The sequence below is a fragment of the Ranitomeya variabilis genome, chromosome 5 (assembly GCF_051348905.1).
Source record: "Ranitomeya variabilis isolate aRanVar5 chromosome 5, aRanVar5.hap1, whole genome shotgun sequence".
NCBI lineage: Eukaryota > Metazoa > Chordata > Amphibia > Anura > Dendrobatidae > Ranitomeya > Ranitomeya variabilis.
The window spans coordinates 70,082,311-70,100,121 of NC_135236.1; the positions used below are offsets into that span (position 1 = coordinate 70,082,311).

The window sequence follows — 17,811 nt, forward strand, 5'->3', positions numbered from 1 at the left end:
GTAAATGTTTGGGTGGGTCAGTTTTTGTATTTGGTTTCACATGCAGCAGAGCTGAAGATTCTGTAGTTGTATGCCTTGCTGTGTGCATCCAACACCACCCAAAGCCAGCGATGTGGACAGGGTACATGTGCCAGCGACACAGGACTTTATTTTCATGATCACGGCTGCGGTCTCGAGGTGAGCGATTGCACGTATTCAGTATTTGGAAAATAAAAAAAAAAATTTACTTAACATGCTTGGGTCACTGTCTCACAAAATTCACTGGCGGAAACGCTGCTGCTTTACACACCAGATACTCAGTGTCCCTCAGTTGTGTTAAATGCAGTCTTCCACTCATCTCCGTCTCTTATATGGATTAGGTTATACGCACCACTGACATCAAGCTTAGCAAACCAACAGGCTCCCCGCAGCTGGTTGTAGAGATCACGGATGAGTGGTAGAGGATGCTGATACTTTACGGTAATTGAGTTAAATTCTTGATATAATAACCTACATTTATTCTGACGCTCAGGAGTCCGGTGAGTAATATCACCTTGGTGCCAGTCAATAACCGGGTTATGTTTACACAACCAAAGGTATGCCTAAGGAGACAGATGTGGACAGATTTTCAAGGCCAAAAAGGAGAGATTCATAACGTAATGTACCAACAAGCAGGGACGCCTCCTTAGTCAGTACTTTACAAACCCTGTGTAAGTGGTGTATCATCAATTCCAGTGACTTTTATAGGAAAACGTAATTTTAGAAAGGGAAAACCAAGATCCTTTGTCACTGTGGCATCAACAAAATTTGCTGCAGAACCGCAATTAATAAAGGCCTGAAGACGCCTAGATTTTTCAAAATAAGAGCACAAAATGTTGGAGAGTCATAGGGAAATACGCACCTAGGTGAAGCCCAGCTAGATGTTGGCGTCTCTCTGGTGGTGGATGCCTTCAACAGATGTCCATCGGACCTCCAGACTCTCCACAGTTGCTAACAAAAACGGGTATAGCGGTCTGTTCCTGTGATGTTGATGGGAGCAAGTCACGCCAATCTGCAAGGGCTCCTCAGTAAGAGTAATCAGTACATAGATCTTTGGAGGAAATACAGGGTCAGAAATGGGGTTCCTGTCTACGCTCGTGCAAACGCCTATCCAGATTGCCAGGTACATGGCTGAGTCAACGGAGTCAGGTGAAGAGAACTGGACTAACATATCCTTAATTTCGTCTGAAAGCACAGTACGAAACCGATGGTGAGGGGCCTGGTCATTCTACTGTGAGCCTATGGTCCAGCGCCGAAATTTAGTACAGTACTCCTCAGTAGGACGTCGTCCCTGACAGAGATTAGTTCATTTAGTTTCTGAGAAAGCCACTCAGTCAGGGTGGAGAACTCTGGAGCGTCCGGGAAATGGAAAAGGCCCATGCCTGAAGGTCATCCTGTAGCAAGGTGATGATGAGTCCCACACACTGGTTCTCAGAACCAGACAAATGGGGGGTAGAGTAGGAACTACAGGCGACAGCTCTCCCTAAAGGTAAAAAAATTCCTACGGTCACCTTAAAATCTGTCAGGCAGATTAACAAAAAATCAAGGGCGGTGCTTCAGGGTCTTGGACTTGAGTGGTTTCATGCTGCTGAGACCACCCTGAAAAGATCCTGGATGAACTGGACCAGGTCTAGCACGTGATCCACCACCGCTTGGAGGGGATCCACTGGGCCAGTCATACTGTTTCGGGAGTACTGTACTTTGGTATATTGTAAAGAGGGCTACCATAAACAGACTTGGCTTTAGCTACTCCGTTTTCCAGATCCTAGGAGTTGCCCTTGTCTTCACCCTTTAACCCCTTATACATGGATCGGGACTTTACAAGGATACCTAGGCTGGGGCCATGGAATTAGCTGCCATTTGGTGGTGCGGGCTGTCCAGGCTACCGGTAAGGCTACTTTCACACATCCGTCGGTACGGTGCCGTTGCAAACCGTCGGCCCGACATACGTTGTGCTAAATGTAGCACAATGTGGGCAGCGGATGCAGTTTTACAACGCATCCGCTGCCCATTGTGATGAGCGGGGAGGAGGGGGCAGAGTTCCGGCCGCGCATGCGCGGTCGGAAATTGCGGATCCGACGGACAAAAAAACGTTACATTGAACGTTTTTTTGTCACGACGGACCTCAAAAACACGACGGATGCGAAGTGTGTCCATCCGTCGCAATCCGTCGTCCATTAAAGTCAATGGCAAAAAAAAACAGATCCTGCGGGCACATTTGCAGGATCCGTTTTTTTGCCAGACCGACAGATTGCGATGGAGGGAAAAAGACGGAAGTGTGAAAGTAGCCTTACCAGGTCAGAAACAGGAGATCAGTACAGGGACAAAATCACAAGTCAGGAGCACGGCTGTGGAGTCGGAAAGCCAAATCTCCAACTCCGACTCCTCAATTTCCATGATTCCAACTCTGACTCCACCAAGATGGGCCCCGACTCCACAGCCCTGTCAGGAGAGCAGTCAAAAATCGAGCAACGGTAAAAAAAAATCAACAAACGTCTAAAGAGTCATAGGAGGATATGGAGATGTTCTCTATGGACAAGTCATAATATAACTGGCAGTGGACTGCAGCCTTCCAGGAGCTTAAATAGCCTGCAGCCCTGCCCAAGCCACACAGAAGGAAAGAAACGCAGAAAGACTAACTCCTGATCTCCCAGTACAGACAAACTACAAGTGACTACGAACACGGAACCAGAGTAATCGCCTCATGTCGTCCGCCACAAGAGCGCGGCGCCACCGGGCGACAGAAGCAGAGACGGGAAGGGCCGCCACCGCCACACAAAAACAGGAGAAAAAAGAAAACAAGCCCTCACATGTCTATAATAAAAAACATGAATTTCAGAAAATGGCGTCACAAACCCAAATCATTTTAAAGTTCTCATTTTTTTTTTAAGCACTAAAATAAAAAAATACACAAGTGGTTACTAAGTGGAGAAGCTGTCGCCAGGTCACGTGTACCACAATGAACGCGTTTTTTTTAAAAAACGACAATGATGGAATGGCGCTTTTTTTTTTACCCCCATTTCAACAAATTCGGATCCCCCCAATTTTTCAGTACATTAGATAACAAAATGAATGGTTCTGAGTCTTGAAGTTAATTTTGGGGTTTAGTGTGGGGTCTTGTAAGGGGGCCACATTAATTTATATTTGGGGGGTCTGCTCTGCTGTTTGCTGTTGCCATAGAGGTGCTGAGAGAGCAGCTGTCCCTAGCAACCAATCAGATTGTAGCTTCTATTTCTTCTCCTATGGTGAACAATTAAAAGAAGGGATGTGATTGGTTAGCTCTGATAGTGGACGCGCGCTCTGCTTTCTGACCGCACTGGAGCAGCGCACAGTCAGTCACAGCAATGTGCAGCAGCTGCAGCCGGTCGTGCTCTGGGGAATGTAGCCTCTTCCGGAAGTGCATTATGGGAAATGTAGTTTTTAAGCGTGTGACGAGGGAGGGGGAGTATCTTGCGGGCGCGGTCCCGACACCGGTAGGTGGGCGGGGGGTACGCGCCCGACATACAGAGAGGCTGTCAGAGAGAGGCAGAGACAGGAGGGGAAGAGACAGCGAGGCGGAGAGCGCTGTGCTATACACCATTCCATGTGCTAGGGAGAGACAGCCGGGACTGCACGGGAGAATTACAGCGCGGGGAGGAGGATGACCGAGAGATTATCAGCTGAGAAGAGACAGGCCTGCCACACAGCAATGTGAGGAGAGTTTACCCACAGGAGACAGTGACAGGCCTACTCCAGAGACAGCCGAGAGCGCATTGTCAGCAGGCGAGGCCGGGACATGGCGAGCAAGTGACAGACGCCGAGAGTGACACCTGCCCGGCCGCCACCAGAGACGTCCCACCATGTCAGCACCACGGGGTCCGAACAAGCTGTCCAGCACCGAGCGTCCTGTCCGAGGTACCACCGCCTGACACCGATCCCACCGCCTGACACCGATCCCACCGCCTGACCCCACTGACACCGATCCCACCGCCTGACCCCACTGACACCGATCCCACCGCCTGACCCCACTGACACCGATCCCACCGCCTGACCCCACTGACACCGATCCCACCGCCTGACCCCACTGACACCGATCCCACCGCCTGACCCCACTGACACCGATCCCACCGCCTGACCCCACTGACACCGATCCCACCGCCTGACCCCACTGACACCGATCCCACCGCCTGACCCCACTGACACCGATTCCACCTCCTGACCCCACTGACACCGATCCCGCCGCCTGACCCCACTGACACCGATCCCGCCGCCTGACCCCACTGACACCGATCCCACCGCCTGACCCCACTGACACCGATCCCACCGCCTGACCCCACTGACACCGATCCCACCGCCTGACCCCACTGACACCGATTCCACCTCCTGACCCCACTGACACAGATCCCACCGCCTGACCCCACTGACACCGAGCCCACCGCCTGACCCCACTGACACCGAGCCCACCGCCTGACCCCACTGACACCGAGCCCACCGCCTGACCCCACTGACACCGAGCCCACCGCCTGACCCCACTGACACCGAGCCCACCGCCTGACCCCACTGATATTGATCCCAGTGCCTGACCCCACTGACTCCAATCCCAGTGCCTGACCCCCACTAATAACGATCCCACCACCTGACCCCACTGACTGATCCCATCACCCAACCCCACTGAAATTGACCCCACCACCTGACCCCCGAGATCCTAATACTGACTAATGCCACCTCTGACCCTTGTGCATTTGTGGGAACTAGACCAATACGGACCCCCAATCAGGAACCTCCGTGGGTGGCTGTAAACAGTGTGTCCCTCTTCGGAGGACTCAACCTGTCCAGCATTACATAGACCGGCCATTGATTTGATTGAGTGCCATGTAATGATACATTTTCCACAGTGGTGGTGCTGTAGGGAAATTGAACACCTGCAGACAGGACCCTCTGGCCAGGTTAGGAACCTTCTATTGACGGTGAAGTTTTCCCTATATGAACATCTAACTGTAATGATCTTTAAGATCAGAGCAATTTCCTTTACCAATACTTACAGAAAATCCCAGTTTTGGGAAATGATGGAAATCTCTATCAGATCTGGGGTCTATGCTCAGCTAAAACCATCACATATGATTGTGGACCATCATAGGAAACCATCAGTGACCCCCTGATGACTTCTTTTTTCTGATCAACATGACCTGATGACCTTTGTGACCACCGTAGTTATTTCCCACTGATCTGACCCCCCCCCCTAAAATGACCGCCTGTAAATTAAGTACAGCTGACAAGTACCATGGCTTCTCTTAGCATCCTTCATCCATACACACTTTCTGTAATAGATCCCTACGGTTATGTTTACCCCGTGATCATCTTAATTACCATGTATTGTCCTCCTATTTAACCCTTAGCTGTTTCCTTCATTATCCCATGGTTTGTCTTAATTAAAACCTCCAGGCAAAGTCGATCATATCCATGCAATAGTCCGACTATCTGATATGTATGGGGACCTCCGGACTCTCCTCTATGGGCATGTTGAATTTTGTTTTATTTTTTCCCTGTTTTAAAACTCTTGCACGCTCCGTTAACCAGAGAGTGCATGTGTATGGGAGGTCAGGAGGTATCTTTTGGCTGAAGGTACTTTTGACTGACAACTTTTTAGGGTGCATTGGTCACCCATGATTGCTCCTATCTATTTACAGTTCTGTCATTTTTAACTACTGGCCCCATGGTTGGTTATAATTACTCAGCTGGGACCATTCCAAGCTGTTGACATCATGACATTTGTTAGTTGCTGAACCGTAGTTGTTCGGTTTGCTCATATATATGCCAGCAGTTTAGAGCATGGGCTTCGTTTCGAGTTTTTCTCATGATTGGCCCTAGAAAGTCACCCATAGCTGTTCCTAACAGGCTGCAGTGTGGTCCTACCAAGCTATGGGTTCAGTTTAGCATATCTGGCCCTAACTACTCACCCATGGCGGTTCCACATTTTCCACAGCATGGCCTTTCCTAGCTACCTCCCCATGAATGTTCCCATCTGTTGATTCTAGTAATCTCGATCCTAGCTGCTCCCCATGGTCATTTCTAATAGTTTACTTCCACAAGAATTTTGCCACTTACCTACCATTGCTTACACCTTTGTCGTATATTTTATGACATGTCATTCTGACATCTAACCTTCGGTGTTTCCTATTCATTCATTCATTCTACCATTTGAATTGTCAAGTGATGGCTCAAATCAATGTGTAATGCTATTCCATTTTGATGGGTGAACGGCCAGCCTATTGGACCCCTACTTATTGTGAGAATGAAGGGACACAGCGTTGGTGTGGCGCTGCATCCTCCTGACTGGTTTACCTCTGCGCAGCCACTTTCAATTAAATGGGACCATGCTTATAAGGATAAATAAAAAGGGGTCTTAGAGCTTCCACCACTACTCTGTCCCCCCTTATTTTATGATCCTATGTCATGGATCTTAATGTTATTGCATGTAACAGCGATATATTTGCCATCGCATCACAAGATGGGAAGCTTCTATAAGGACAATTACCCATGCTATTCAGGTCTTTCTTAGTTACATTCATTTTTGGGAAGATGATTGACAGCTCATATGGCCACCATTACCTCCTCCCTACACCCCCAGTGCTTGTTGTTACCCACCTCTCTCAGCCTCCTGAATTAGAGATCTGCCCAAATATCCGGTGCCGTATCTCCTGCTCCCAACTAGGTGACCATATTCTTTGTCCTTTTCGAGAAGTTAGGCAAGTATGGAGGTAAATAGGGCTTTGTGTTTTTGCTTCCCTGGTGCTATCATTTACAGTAAGCAGAGCACAAAAGCCTCCTGTTCTTCCTTGGCGTCGCACACCTGCTTTCACATCCGCACGCCCGGGGAATGCCTGGCATAGTGTACCTGCACACAGATTGGCAAAGCAAAGTGGCGTCTTTGCTGGAGACTTATGGACCTTTATTTAACGTGGCATAGATCACTCCCGATACCTTATTGCCCTGGAATAATGCAATGACATTGCCTCAAATAAGGTTTCCTCACTATAGTACATGATGGCTTATTGCTAAGATATATCATTTAATGATTAATGGGGGTCCGACTGTCAGAGCCCCAATGAGTTTCTCTGTACCCACAACAGAGCCCAATTAACATGATTCAGGTGCCCCGCTGTTTGATCTGTGGGGGTCCCAGATGTCAGATCATCACCAGTCATACTCTAGTCATATGTCATAACTATTAGGTGGGAATTAGAAGGCACCAATTAGTTAGGTCGCAAGTGAGAAACTGAGACTATCGTTATCTGACCTCTCTAAGGCTCTGTTCACATAGGGGCTCCAATGTCTCCCACTACATCACTAATATGGTCCCATTAGAGAGACATATGTGCTACGTAGTGTACGCTTTTTACTGTATACTTTTGTGTGGTATAATGGAATATACTACGCTAATCAGTACTGGATAAAAAACAAAGGTTTACCCTCCTGATGGAGGCCAGAAGGACACTCTTTTTGGCCTCCCGTTGATTGAATGGAGCCATATGGCGTAACATGTGGTTGGATTTACTTTGGCAGTACTGTGTATATTTCTTCAGCGGATTGCAAAGTCAAGCAGTGCAGCGACCATACAACCCGATCTGGCTACTGGGGCAAAGACTTGGTCATGTATGGACTATAAAATGGACTTGGCTCAGAGGTGCCTAAAGGGAACCTGTCATGTGCAAAATCATATTTACCTGCATGTGTAGGGTTAAGCTGCAGGTAAAAAGCATTAAAATCCTGCCTTGCTGCCTTATTGAAAACGCGGCTACAGGGGGAAAATGAAGTTATATCCACCCTGCAGCCGCTCTCTTCCAGTCATCGGGGCAGAGTGTGGTTGCAGTCACCGCTCACTACACAGTGAGCCCGCCTCTAATCACTCCCCGGTACTTTGATTGACAGCCTGTACTGTAGCATGTGTGTGTAGAGCGAGCGGTCAATCAAAGTGCTGATTACGGCCGCTCCCTGCTCCGCCTTGATGACTGCGGCTGCAGGGAGGATATAGATTCATGTTCTCCCAGCAGCTGCTGTTCCAGTAAGACGGCCTGGCAGGGTTTTAACACTATTTGACTGCAGATTCGCCCTATGTCTGCACGTAAATAACGTTTCTTGGACACAACAGGTTCCTTAAATGTTACATATGTGGAGTTTGCAAAAAGTTTTAAAATCTTATGAGCACAATCCTTTATAGGGTGATGTGGGCTCACCGGTGGTCTTGGAGAAATAGACCTCTGGGTGTCATACACTTTAAAGTTGTCTAAATCTGCTGTCTGCCCAGTTCAGTAGGACTGGGCAACCATCTGATGTGTATGGGGGTCTCCCATCTGTCCCCTACAGGATGGGGTACGTTGTATTACAATGGGGGTGGGCTGTGTTATATTACAATGGGGGTGGGCTGTGTTCTGTTACAATGGGGGTGGGCTGTGTTCTATTACAATGGGGGTGGGCTGTGTTATATTACAATGGGGGTGGGCTGTGTTATATTACGATGGGGGTGGGCTGTGTTATATTACAATGGGGGTGGGCTGTGTTATATTACGATGGGGGTGGGCTGTGTTATATTACATTGGGGGTGGGCTGTGTTATATTACAATGGGGGTGGGCTGTGTTATATTACATTGGGGGTGGGCTGTATTCTATTACAATGGGGGTGGGCTGTGTTATATTACAATGGGGTGGACTGTGTTATATTGCAATGGGGGTGGGTTGTGTTATATTGCAATGGGGGTGGGTTGTGTTATATTACAGTGGGGGTGGGCTGTTATATATTACAATGGGGTAGGCTGTGTTATATTACAATGGGGTGGGCTGTGTTATATTGCAATGGGGGTGGGCTGTGTTATATTACAATGGGGGTGGGCTGTGTTATATTACAATGGGGTGGGCTGTGTTATATTACAATGGGGGTGGGCTGTGTTATATTACGATGGGGGTGGGCTATGTTCTATTACAATGGGGTGGGCTGTGTTCTATTACAATGGGGGTGGGCTGTGTTCTATTACAATGGGGTGGGCTGTGTTCTATTACAATGGGGGTGGGCTGTGTTATATTACAATGGGGTGGGCTGTGTTATATTACAATGGGGGTGGGCTGTGTTATATTACGATGGGGGTGGGCTATGTTCTATTACGATGGGGGTGGGCTGTGTTATATTGCAATGGGGGTGGGTTGTGTTATATTACAATGGGGGTGGGCTGTGTTATATTACAATGGGGGTGGGCTGTGTTATATTACAATGGGGTGGGCTGTGTTCTATTACAATGGGGTGGGCTGTGTTATATTGCAATGGGGGTGGGCTGTGTTATATTACAATGGGGGTGGGCTGTGTTCTATTACAATGGGGGTGGGCTGTGTTATATTACAATGGGGTGGGCTGTGTTATATTACAATGGGGGTGGGCTGTGTTTTATTACAATGGGGGTGGGCTGTGTTTTATTACAATGGGGGTGGGCTGTGTTTTATTACAATGGGGGTGGGCTGTGTTCTATTACAATGGGGGTGGGCTGTGTTCTATTACAATGGGGGTGGGCTGTGTTATATTACGATGGGGGTGGGCTGTGTTATATTACGATGGGGGTGGTCTGTGTTATATTACGATGGGGGATGGGCTGTGTTATATTACGATGGGGGATGGGCTGTGTTATATTACTGTGCCACATTCGTCAGGCAGCAGATTACTCCACTTTTTATGTTTGAAGACACACGAATGCTCAGCCAGTATGAGCGTTCATGTATACAGGGAGCTGTGTGGCCACTGTTAATTTTGGCAGCACGGTGGCTCAGTGGTTAGCACTGTATGGTGGCTCAGTGGTTAGTACTGCAGCCTTGCAGCGCTGGTATCTTGGGTTCATATCTCACCCAGGACAACATCTGCAAGGAGTTTGTATGTTCTCCCCGTGGTTGTGTTGGTTTCCTCCGGGTTCTCCGGTTTCCTCCCACATTCCAAAAACATAGTGATAGGGAATATAGATTGTGAGCCCCATTGGGGACAGTGATGATAATGTGTGTAAAACGCTGTGGAATAAGATGGCGCTATATAAGCAATGCATAATAAATAATAACTCCACGTATGCCGCACAGGACATACCCCATACATTAGCTCAGTGTCATTGGATCGTTTGATGTAAACTTTCCGTCCCGGCGAGCGTTCAATATGGCTGAAATCATCACCTTTGTGTAATATGTATGCACCCTTAGAGGGGTGTTACATCAGCCCCCTGTCATGTTTGGTTTGGATTGAGGGCCCAATCTGCCGCTCCTTGCACTTTCCTGACAGGTTACACCTCATTAGAGGTGAAGATGTGATCACATCTGAGTTCGCTTTTGCTGGATCCGTTCCAGCCAGACAGGAACCCATGAGCACCTATCACATTAGAATGGGGTTTTTTTTTGTTTTCGGATGAAAGTCTTTCACGCGCTGTCAGATATGACCTAGTTTTCCCATAAATTGCATGCATTTGGAATACATTTTCCGCCTTCGTGCTCTGTATAAGACGACTATCCCAAAGACAGTTCTCTGCAGGGTAATCTACGGGTTCTGATCAGGGATCTCCCTCCCCCTCCTGACTCACTAATAGGATTTCCTGCCCTCCTCCCCCACACACAGCAGCTTTGCTCCGAGGTGTGTGTGTGTATGGAGAGGCTTTAAAGTGTCTATCCCCATGTAATCCTCCCCCTGGTAGGACGGATGCAGCATGGGGACAGGTAACTACTCGCCAACCCCTGGACAGACAGGCAGAAGAGGAGAACAGGATCCCCAGTACTCCCCTCCTGTGCCCCCATGGCTATGGAAGATTTGGGGTGTAGTAGTGAGGCCGGAGTGCTCCCTTATTCTCGTCACCAATTATTTGCCCAGATTGAGTGCTAACGAGACAATTTGCAGGTAGCCCTCTGCTCTGACTGAACCCCTCCAATAGGTGGCACTAGAGAGACAGCTTATGGAGGAAAGCTAATTTGCATAGCTTTTTTCCCATGACGCACTGCCTGGCTTGTAAACCTTCCTAAGCCCATCTGGTGGTCTCCATAAGGAGAAGCAGTACCCCCTAGCACCGCGAAACATGGACTCACATGACTTATTACCCTGATAGGCTCCATAAAATGGGTTTTGTCATACAATAAAACCTGGGTTTTCAGGGATAGGAAAAAAACATGGCTGAATTGTGCCAAAAAAACAGTGCAGACAGGCCCGTGGCGGCGCTAGTTTTGGAGTCTCACGGCAATAGCTGTAATTCCAAATTGTGACCCATTAGATTGGAAAAGCGTGGAGTAATGCGGATGAGGAACATCCATGTACGTCTTCGCTATAAGGAAAGAGTTTTGCACATACATCGGGCCCATAAAAACTTTTTTTTTCTTCCTAAAGCAACTTCACCCCTCTCCACAAGTCATGTGTAGATTGCAGCTCAGTTCCATTTACTTCAGTAAAGCTGCACTGCAATACCAGACACATCCCATGGGTGGAGGTGGCGCTGTTTTTTAAAAAAAAATTATTTAAGCAGTATCCATGTTTTTCTAATCCTGAAGATCCCTTAAAAGGCACAATGTATTATATTGTACATTTGGATACTTTTTTTTACTACCCAAACGTATTGTCTGACCCAGCCAACAAGCATGGTTAAAACGGACTTTAGAAAGACCCCCTTGGCTGGACCCTTTTAATGATCAGCAAGATCTTTTGCCCAGTTGGGTATAACCCTCTACTGTACCCATAAATAGGAGTGGACCCGTGAGAATAACATCTGAACGTGTGGCATTTTGGTGCATACAGTGCCTTGAATAAGTATTCATGCCCCATAAACTTTTTCACATTTTTTTTACGTTACACCTGCAGACTTAAATATATTTTATTTGGATTTTATGTGATAACACAACACAAAGTAGCAAGTATTTGTGAAGTGTAAAGGAAATGATACATGGTGCTCTAATTATTTTAAAAGTAAAAATCTGAAAATTGTGATGTGCATTTGTATTCAGCCCCCATGAGTCAATAATTTGTAGAACCACCTTTTTCTACAATTACTTCTACAAGTCTTTTGGGGTCTGCCTCTACCAGGTTTGCACATCTGGGGGCTGATATTTTTGCCCATTCTGCTTTGTACACTTGCTTTCGCTTAGTGAGATTGAATGGAGGCGTCTGTGATCAGCAATTTTCAAGTCTTGCCACAGAGTCTCAATAAGTTTAGGTCTGGACTAAACCATCCATTGTAGCTCTGGCAGGATGTTTAGGGTCGTTTTCCTGCTGAAAGGTGAACCTACGCCCCACTCTCAAGTCTTTTCCAGCCATTAATAGGTTGTATTTATATCTATCTTTCCATCAACTTTGACCAGCTTCCCTGTACCTGCTGAAGAAAATCATCCCCCGCAATGTGATGTTGCCACCACCATGTTTGACAGTGGGAATGGTGTTTTCTGGGTGATGTGCAGTTTTAGTTTTCTTCCAAACAGTGTTTTTTCATTTAGCCCCAAACGTTCTACTTAGGTTTCATTTGACCAGGACCACCTTCTTCCACATGCTTGTTTTGTCCCCTACATGACTTTTTGCAAAACTGAAAACGGGACTAATAATAATAATAATAATAATAATAATAATTTTATTTATATAGCGCCAACATATTCCGCAGCGCTTTACAAATTATAGAGGGGACTTGTACAGACAATAGACATTACAGCATAACAGAAATCACAGTTCAAAACAGATACCAGGAGGAATGAGGGCCCTGCTCGCAAGCTTACAGACTATGAGGAAAAGAGGAGACACGAGAGGTGGACTAATTAGGGCTTGCTTTAAAAAATGGCTTTCTTCTTGCCACTCTTCTATAAAGTTCAGATTTGTGGAGTATATGACTAAGGCCGGGGTCACACTTGCGAGTGTGATGCGAGAAACTCCCACAAGTCTCTCGCATCAGTACCCGGCATAGAAATACATACAGCCGCACACTCTGATCCCGAGTGCCGGCGGCTGTGCCGGCTATTGATGGAAGAGACTCGTGAAAGTTTCTCGTATCACACTCGCAAGTGTGACACCGTCATAATACAGTAGTTGTTCTGTGGACAGATTCTCCCATCTGAGCTGTGGATCTTTGCAGCTCCTAGAGAGTGACTTGGGGGCTTCTCTAATTAGTGCGCCGCTTGGGATGTCATTTTAGGTGGACGGCCATGTCTTCATTGGTTTGCAGTTGTGATGCTACTTCCATTTTTGGATGAAGGACTGAACAGCTCTCAGTGAGATGTTCAGAGCTTGGTCTATTTTTTTTTAGAACCTAACCCTGCTTTACTTTTCTCCCCACCTTTATCCCTGACCTCTCTGGTGGGCTCCTTGGTTTTCATGATGCTGTTTGATCTCTAATGTTCTCACACAAACCTCTGAGGCCTTCACAGAACAGCTGTAGTTATACTGAGAATAAATTACACAAAGGTGGACTCAATTTACTAATCATGTGACTTCTGGAAAAAGTTGGTCACTCAGGATTTTATTTAGGGGTATCCGACTACAGGGAACTGAATATAAATGAACGTCACAATTTTCAGATTTATATTTTTAAAATAATTAGAAAACCATGTATCACTTCACAAATACTTGATAATTGCATAAAATTCCAATGTGCAAATTGTCTCTTCAGAGAGGAAGATAACTTGAACTCTTATAGAAATCTTACAAGTCAATATCGACCCTTTAACGAGCCTTGCAATATGACTTAGGACAAAAGCCAAACAAGAGTCACAATTTGCAGACACGGTGTTTTGGGGTATTGCCCCTCGTCAGTGCAAAGTATGAGATCTGATTTGGCTAGGTGAGAGGCTAAGACTAAGGGTACCGTCACACATTGAAATTTTCATCGCTGCGACGGCACGATTCGTGACGTCGCAGCGTCGTATAATCATCGCTCCAGCGTCGTAGACTGCGGTCACACGTTGCAATCACGGCGCTGGAGCGATGCCGAAGTCCCCGGGTAACCAGGGTAAACATCGGGTAACTAAGCGCAGGGCCGCGCTTAGTAACCCGATGTTTACCCTGGTTACCAGCGTAAACGTAAAAAAACAAACAGTACATACTCACCCGTCGGTGTCCTTCAGGTCCCTTGCCGTCTGCTTCCTGCTCTGAGTGCAGCCGTACAGTGAGAGCAGATCACAGCACCGCTGCGCTCTGCTCTCACTTTCCGGCCGGCACTCAGAGCAGGAAGCAGACGGCAAGGGACCTGAAGGACACCGACGGGTGAGTATGTACGGTTTGTTTTTTTACGTTTACGCTTGTAACCAGGGTAAACATCGGGTTACTAAGCGCGGCCCTGCGCTTAGTTACCCGATGTTTACCCTGGTTACAAGCGAAGACATCGCTGGATCGCTGTCACACACAACGATCCAGCGATGTCAGCGGGTGATCAAGCGACGAAAGAAAGTTCCAAACGATCTGCTACGACGTACGATTCTCAGCAGGGTGTCTGATCGCAGTAGCGTGTCAGACACAGCGATATCGTAACGATATCGCTAGAACGTCACGAATCGTAACGTCGTAGCGATGGAAATTTCAATGTGTGACGGTACCCTAAGGTCTAAGGGGTAAGGTTTCTCCTTGTGGAGAGTGACAAGCCAGGTCTGACATGCCAGTATGAGGAGACTTAAACGCCTTCCATTCTCCTAGCCAAATCCGATCTCCTACTTTGCACTGATCCCAGATCTCCCCCAGATCATATTCTGTACGATCAGCTGTGGGATGTGCTGATAAAACAAGTCCGTTCCGTGGAAGCCGAACCGAACAACGTATATTATGTTTGTCAGGAGGTTTTATTGCTATGGCTGATTATTCTGGCTGCACTAAACAGACGTTGGTTAATTGAGCACTTGGATTTAGAAAGCCGCAAAGTCATATGAGCTGATGAGCAGCGCTGGGTTGGGGGGTCCATATGTTTGAAGACTTGACATTTACTAGATTTACAAGTTGAAGGTCAAGTCAAATGGCCACAGACATGTGATTCCTCATAGCCTGGGCTCTTCTAAACCCAGAAAAGGAGAGATAAGTGGTGCCGTGATGCCACTTATCTCTAGGTAAAATTATGGATTGAACAGGTTAAAATTGTGTAGCGCCCTCAAAGCTCAAAAGATGGAGCCTGAATTTCTCATCATCTCATGATTTTATACAGGGGAGCATGGGGAAGGTGCGATTTGGCGTTTTGCTGTCCTCATTTTAGATAACATGTCAAATTCTGGCCTGCAGGGTGAGTATATTTGGCTCGCGACGCCAGCCGGGACCCCAGCCCATCATCACACTTTCAGCTATATGGACCAATACAGTTGAAAGTAATGATGTGGAGGAGGGAGTGTCAGCACAGATCCTCTGCACATCTCGGAAGAGAGGGCGAGTTATAATGACGTCATTGCACCCGCTGTACCGAGAGGTGCAGAGGATCTGAACACACCATAAAAAGACTGGAGCAGTGGAAGAATGGGCAGAGGTGAGTATTTGTTTTTTTTTAATGTGGGCCCATTATACTATATGGAGCACAATGTGGGGCCCTTTATACTGTATGGAGGACTATGTGGGGCCATTTGACTGTAGGAGCACCATGTGGTGTCATTATACTGTATGGAGCACCATGTGGGGACATTATACCGTATGGAGCACCTTGTGGGCCCATTATAGTGTATGGAGCACTATTTGGGACCCATTATACTGTATGGAGAACTAAGTGGACCCATTATACTGTATGGAACACTATATGGAGCCATTATACTGCATGAAGCACTATGTGGGACCATTGTACTGTATGGTCATGTCATAGAAAAAATTAAAATATCTGAAGCCCCTAGAGAGGGAGGACTTCACCCCTCCTTCTTCCTCCTCTCAAATGGAATTGCAGCAGCCTAAATAGCTGACAGTCTGCGTCTCCTAGAATTAGACTGTTACAATGGGCATAAAGAAGCAGGAAACTAGGTATAGCTGGATAGTGACAATCTTAATTAACATGCAGGCAGCTTTTTTTTTTTTTTTTTTTTTTTAACTAAAAGACCCCGGAAGTGTCAACTAGGATGTTTATTGTGCGTAGACGAAGGAATATAGATTGGACATGTAATTAAGGCAGGAAAGGTCTTTTCAGAGGGTTGGATAGCAAAGGTATATGTGATGGGACATACATTTTCAGCTTCAGGGTGAATTGGGGAAGAAGATGAATATTTTCTCATAACTGTAATCCCTGCCTATAAGCCACAAATCAATAGCGGGCAGATAGCGGACAACGGCCATGTCATGTTTGGTCTCTGGGGAACGGTAAACTCCCGATTAAAACAAATATGGCGGCAATCTCAAACGTCTGCAATCATCAGAAGTGAAGATATTGCATAAGTTAAGAATTTCATGAAATCCTGAAGGGCTGAGAACATCCTACAACCCAACCCACGTGAGGTCATCAATGGGGATGTGTTTATGTAACTCAGATGCTGATAAAAGGTCCAGACAAATTATGACCTGTGGTCCTGTGAGAGATACACATTGGTGTATGCATGAATCCCATTCACTGAACATCTCCAATCGAAGTGCTATCCTTTTCTAAACTGAATCATCTCTGTGATTGATGTAGTAAAGTCTTTTGTTAATCCCTTTTATTTTCTGTAATTGTATATGCTGTATTGTTTTGTCCCATATCTACTGTTTTGCCCACTGCCTATCGTTTTAGATTAAATATAAAATGTAATAGTTACTGTTACTTTTGTTCTGTAAACCACATGCCGAAGCCATACGCTACCAGAACCAGGCCTTCAGTCAGCCTGTGTAAAACACGACTGGTGGTGGCAATGAGTAGTTGTGAGTTATTGTGGAGTTCGCAATGACTGTATTGGGCATATATACATATATTCTATGCATTGGAATCGGAGGTGCCATACCATACTCTCACTATTAGTTTCCCGATAACCGGCCTATTAGGGAAAATAGCCTGTGGCCTCATCCGTTGCTCGTCAGTCAATCGTGTAATTGTCAGGACGAAAGGGGGGCAGCAGAGAGCTGTTTGCTTTAAAGAGAACAGCGGGTGTATCTGCGTGACTCTATGGCACACTGTGGGGATCATTATACTACATGGAGCACTATGTAGGGCCATTATGCTATATGCAGCCATTATACTATATTGAGCACTATGTGGGGCCATTATACTGGATGGAGCACTACGTCGGGCCATTATACTGTATGCAGCACTATGTGGGTCCATTATACGGTATGGAATGCAATGCAGGGCCCCATTATACTGTATGGAGGGCTATGTGGGGCCATTATACTGTATGGAGCACTATGTGTGGCTATTATACTGGATGCAGCACTATGTGGGGGCCATTATACTATATGCAGCACTATGTGGGGCCATTAAACTGTATGCAGCACTATGTGGGGCCATTTTGCTATATGCAGCCATTATACTATATTGAGCACTATGTGGGGCCATTATACTGGATGGAGCACTACGTCGGGCCATTATACTGTATGCAGCACTATGTGGGTCCATTATACGGTATGGAATGCAATGCAGGGCCCCATTATACTGTATGGAGGGCTATGTGGGGCCATTATACTGTATGGAGCACTATGTGTGGCTATTATACTGGATGCAGCACTATGTGGGGGCCATTATACTATATGCAGCACTATGTGGGGCCATTAAACTGTATGCAGCACTATGTGGGGCCATTATACAGTATGGAATGCAATGCAGGGCCCCATTATACTGTATGGAGGGTTATGTGGGGCCATTATACTGTATTCAGCACTATGTGGGGCCATTATACAGTATGGAATGCAATGCAGGG

At 46.7% G+C, this 17,811-nt stretch overlaps 1 protein-coding gene across 1 annotated transcript in view; it reads left to right on the forward strand.

Moving 5' to 3' along the window:
- The first annotated feature begins 3,426 nt into the window (after positions 1-3,426).
- Positions 3,427-17,811, forward strand: part of PPP3CC (protein phosphatase 3 catalytic subunit gamma) — a 67,247-nt gene continuing 52,862 nt past the window's right edge. Inside the window, exon 1 of the mRNA XM_077262159.1 lies at positions 3,427-3,912. Within this exon, the coding sequence (XP_077118274.1) occupies positions 3,858-3,912 (55 nt within the window). The 5' untranslated portion in view covers positions 3,427-3,857. The remainder of the gene's footprint in view (positions 3,913-17,811) is intronic.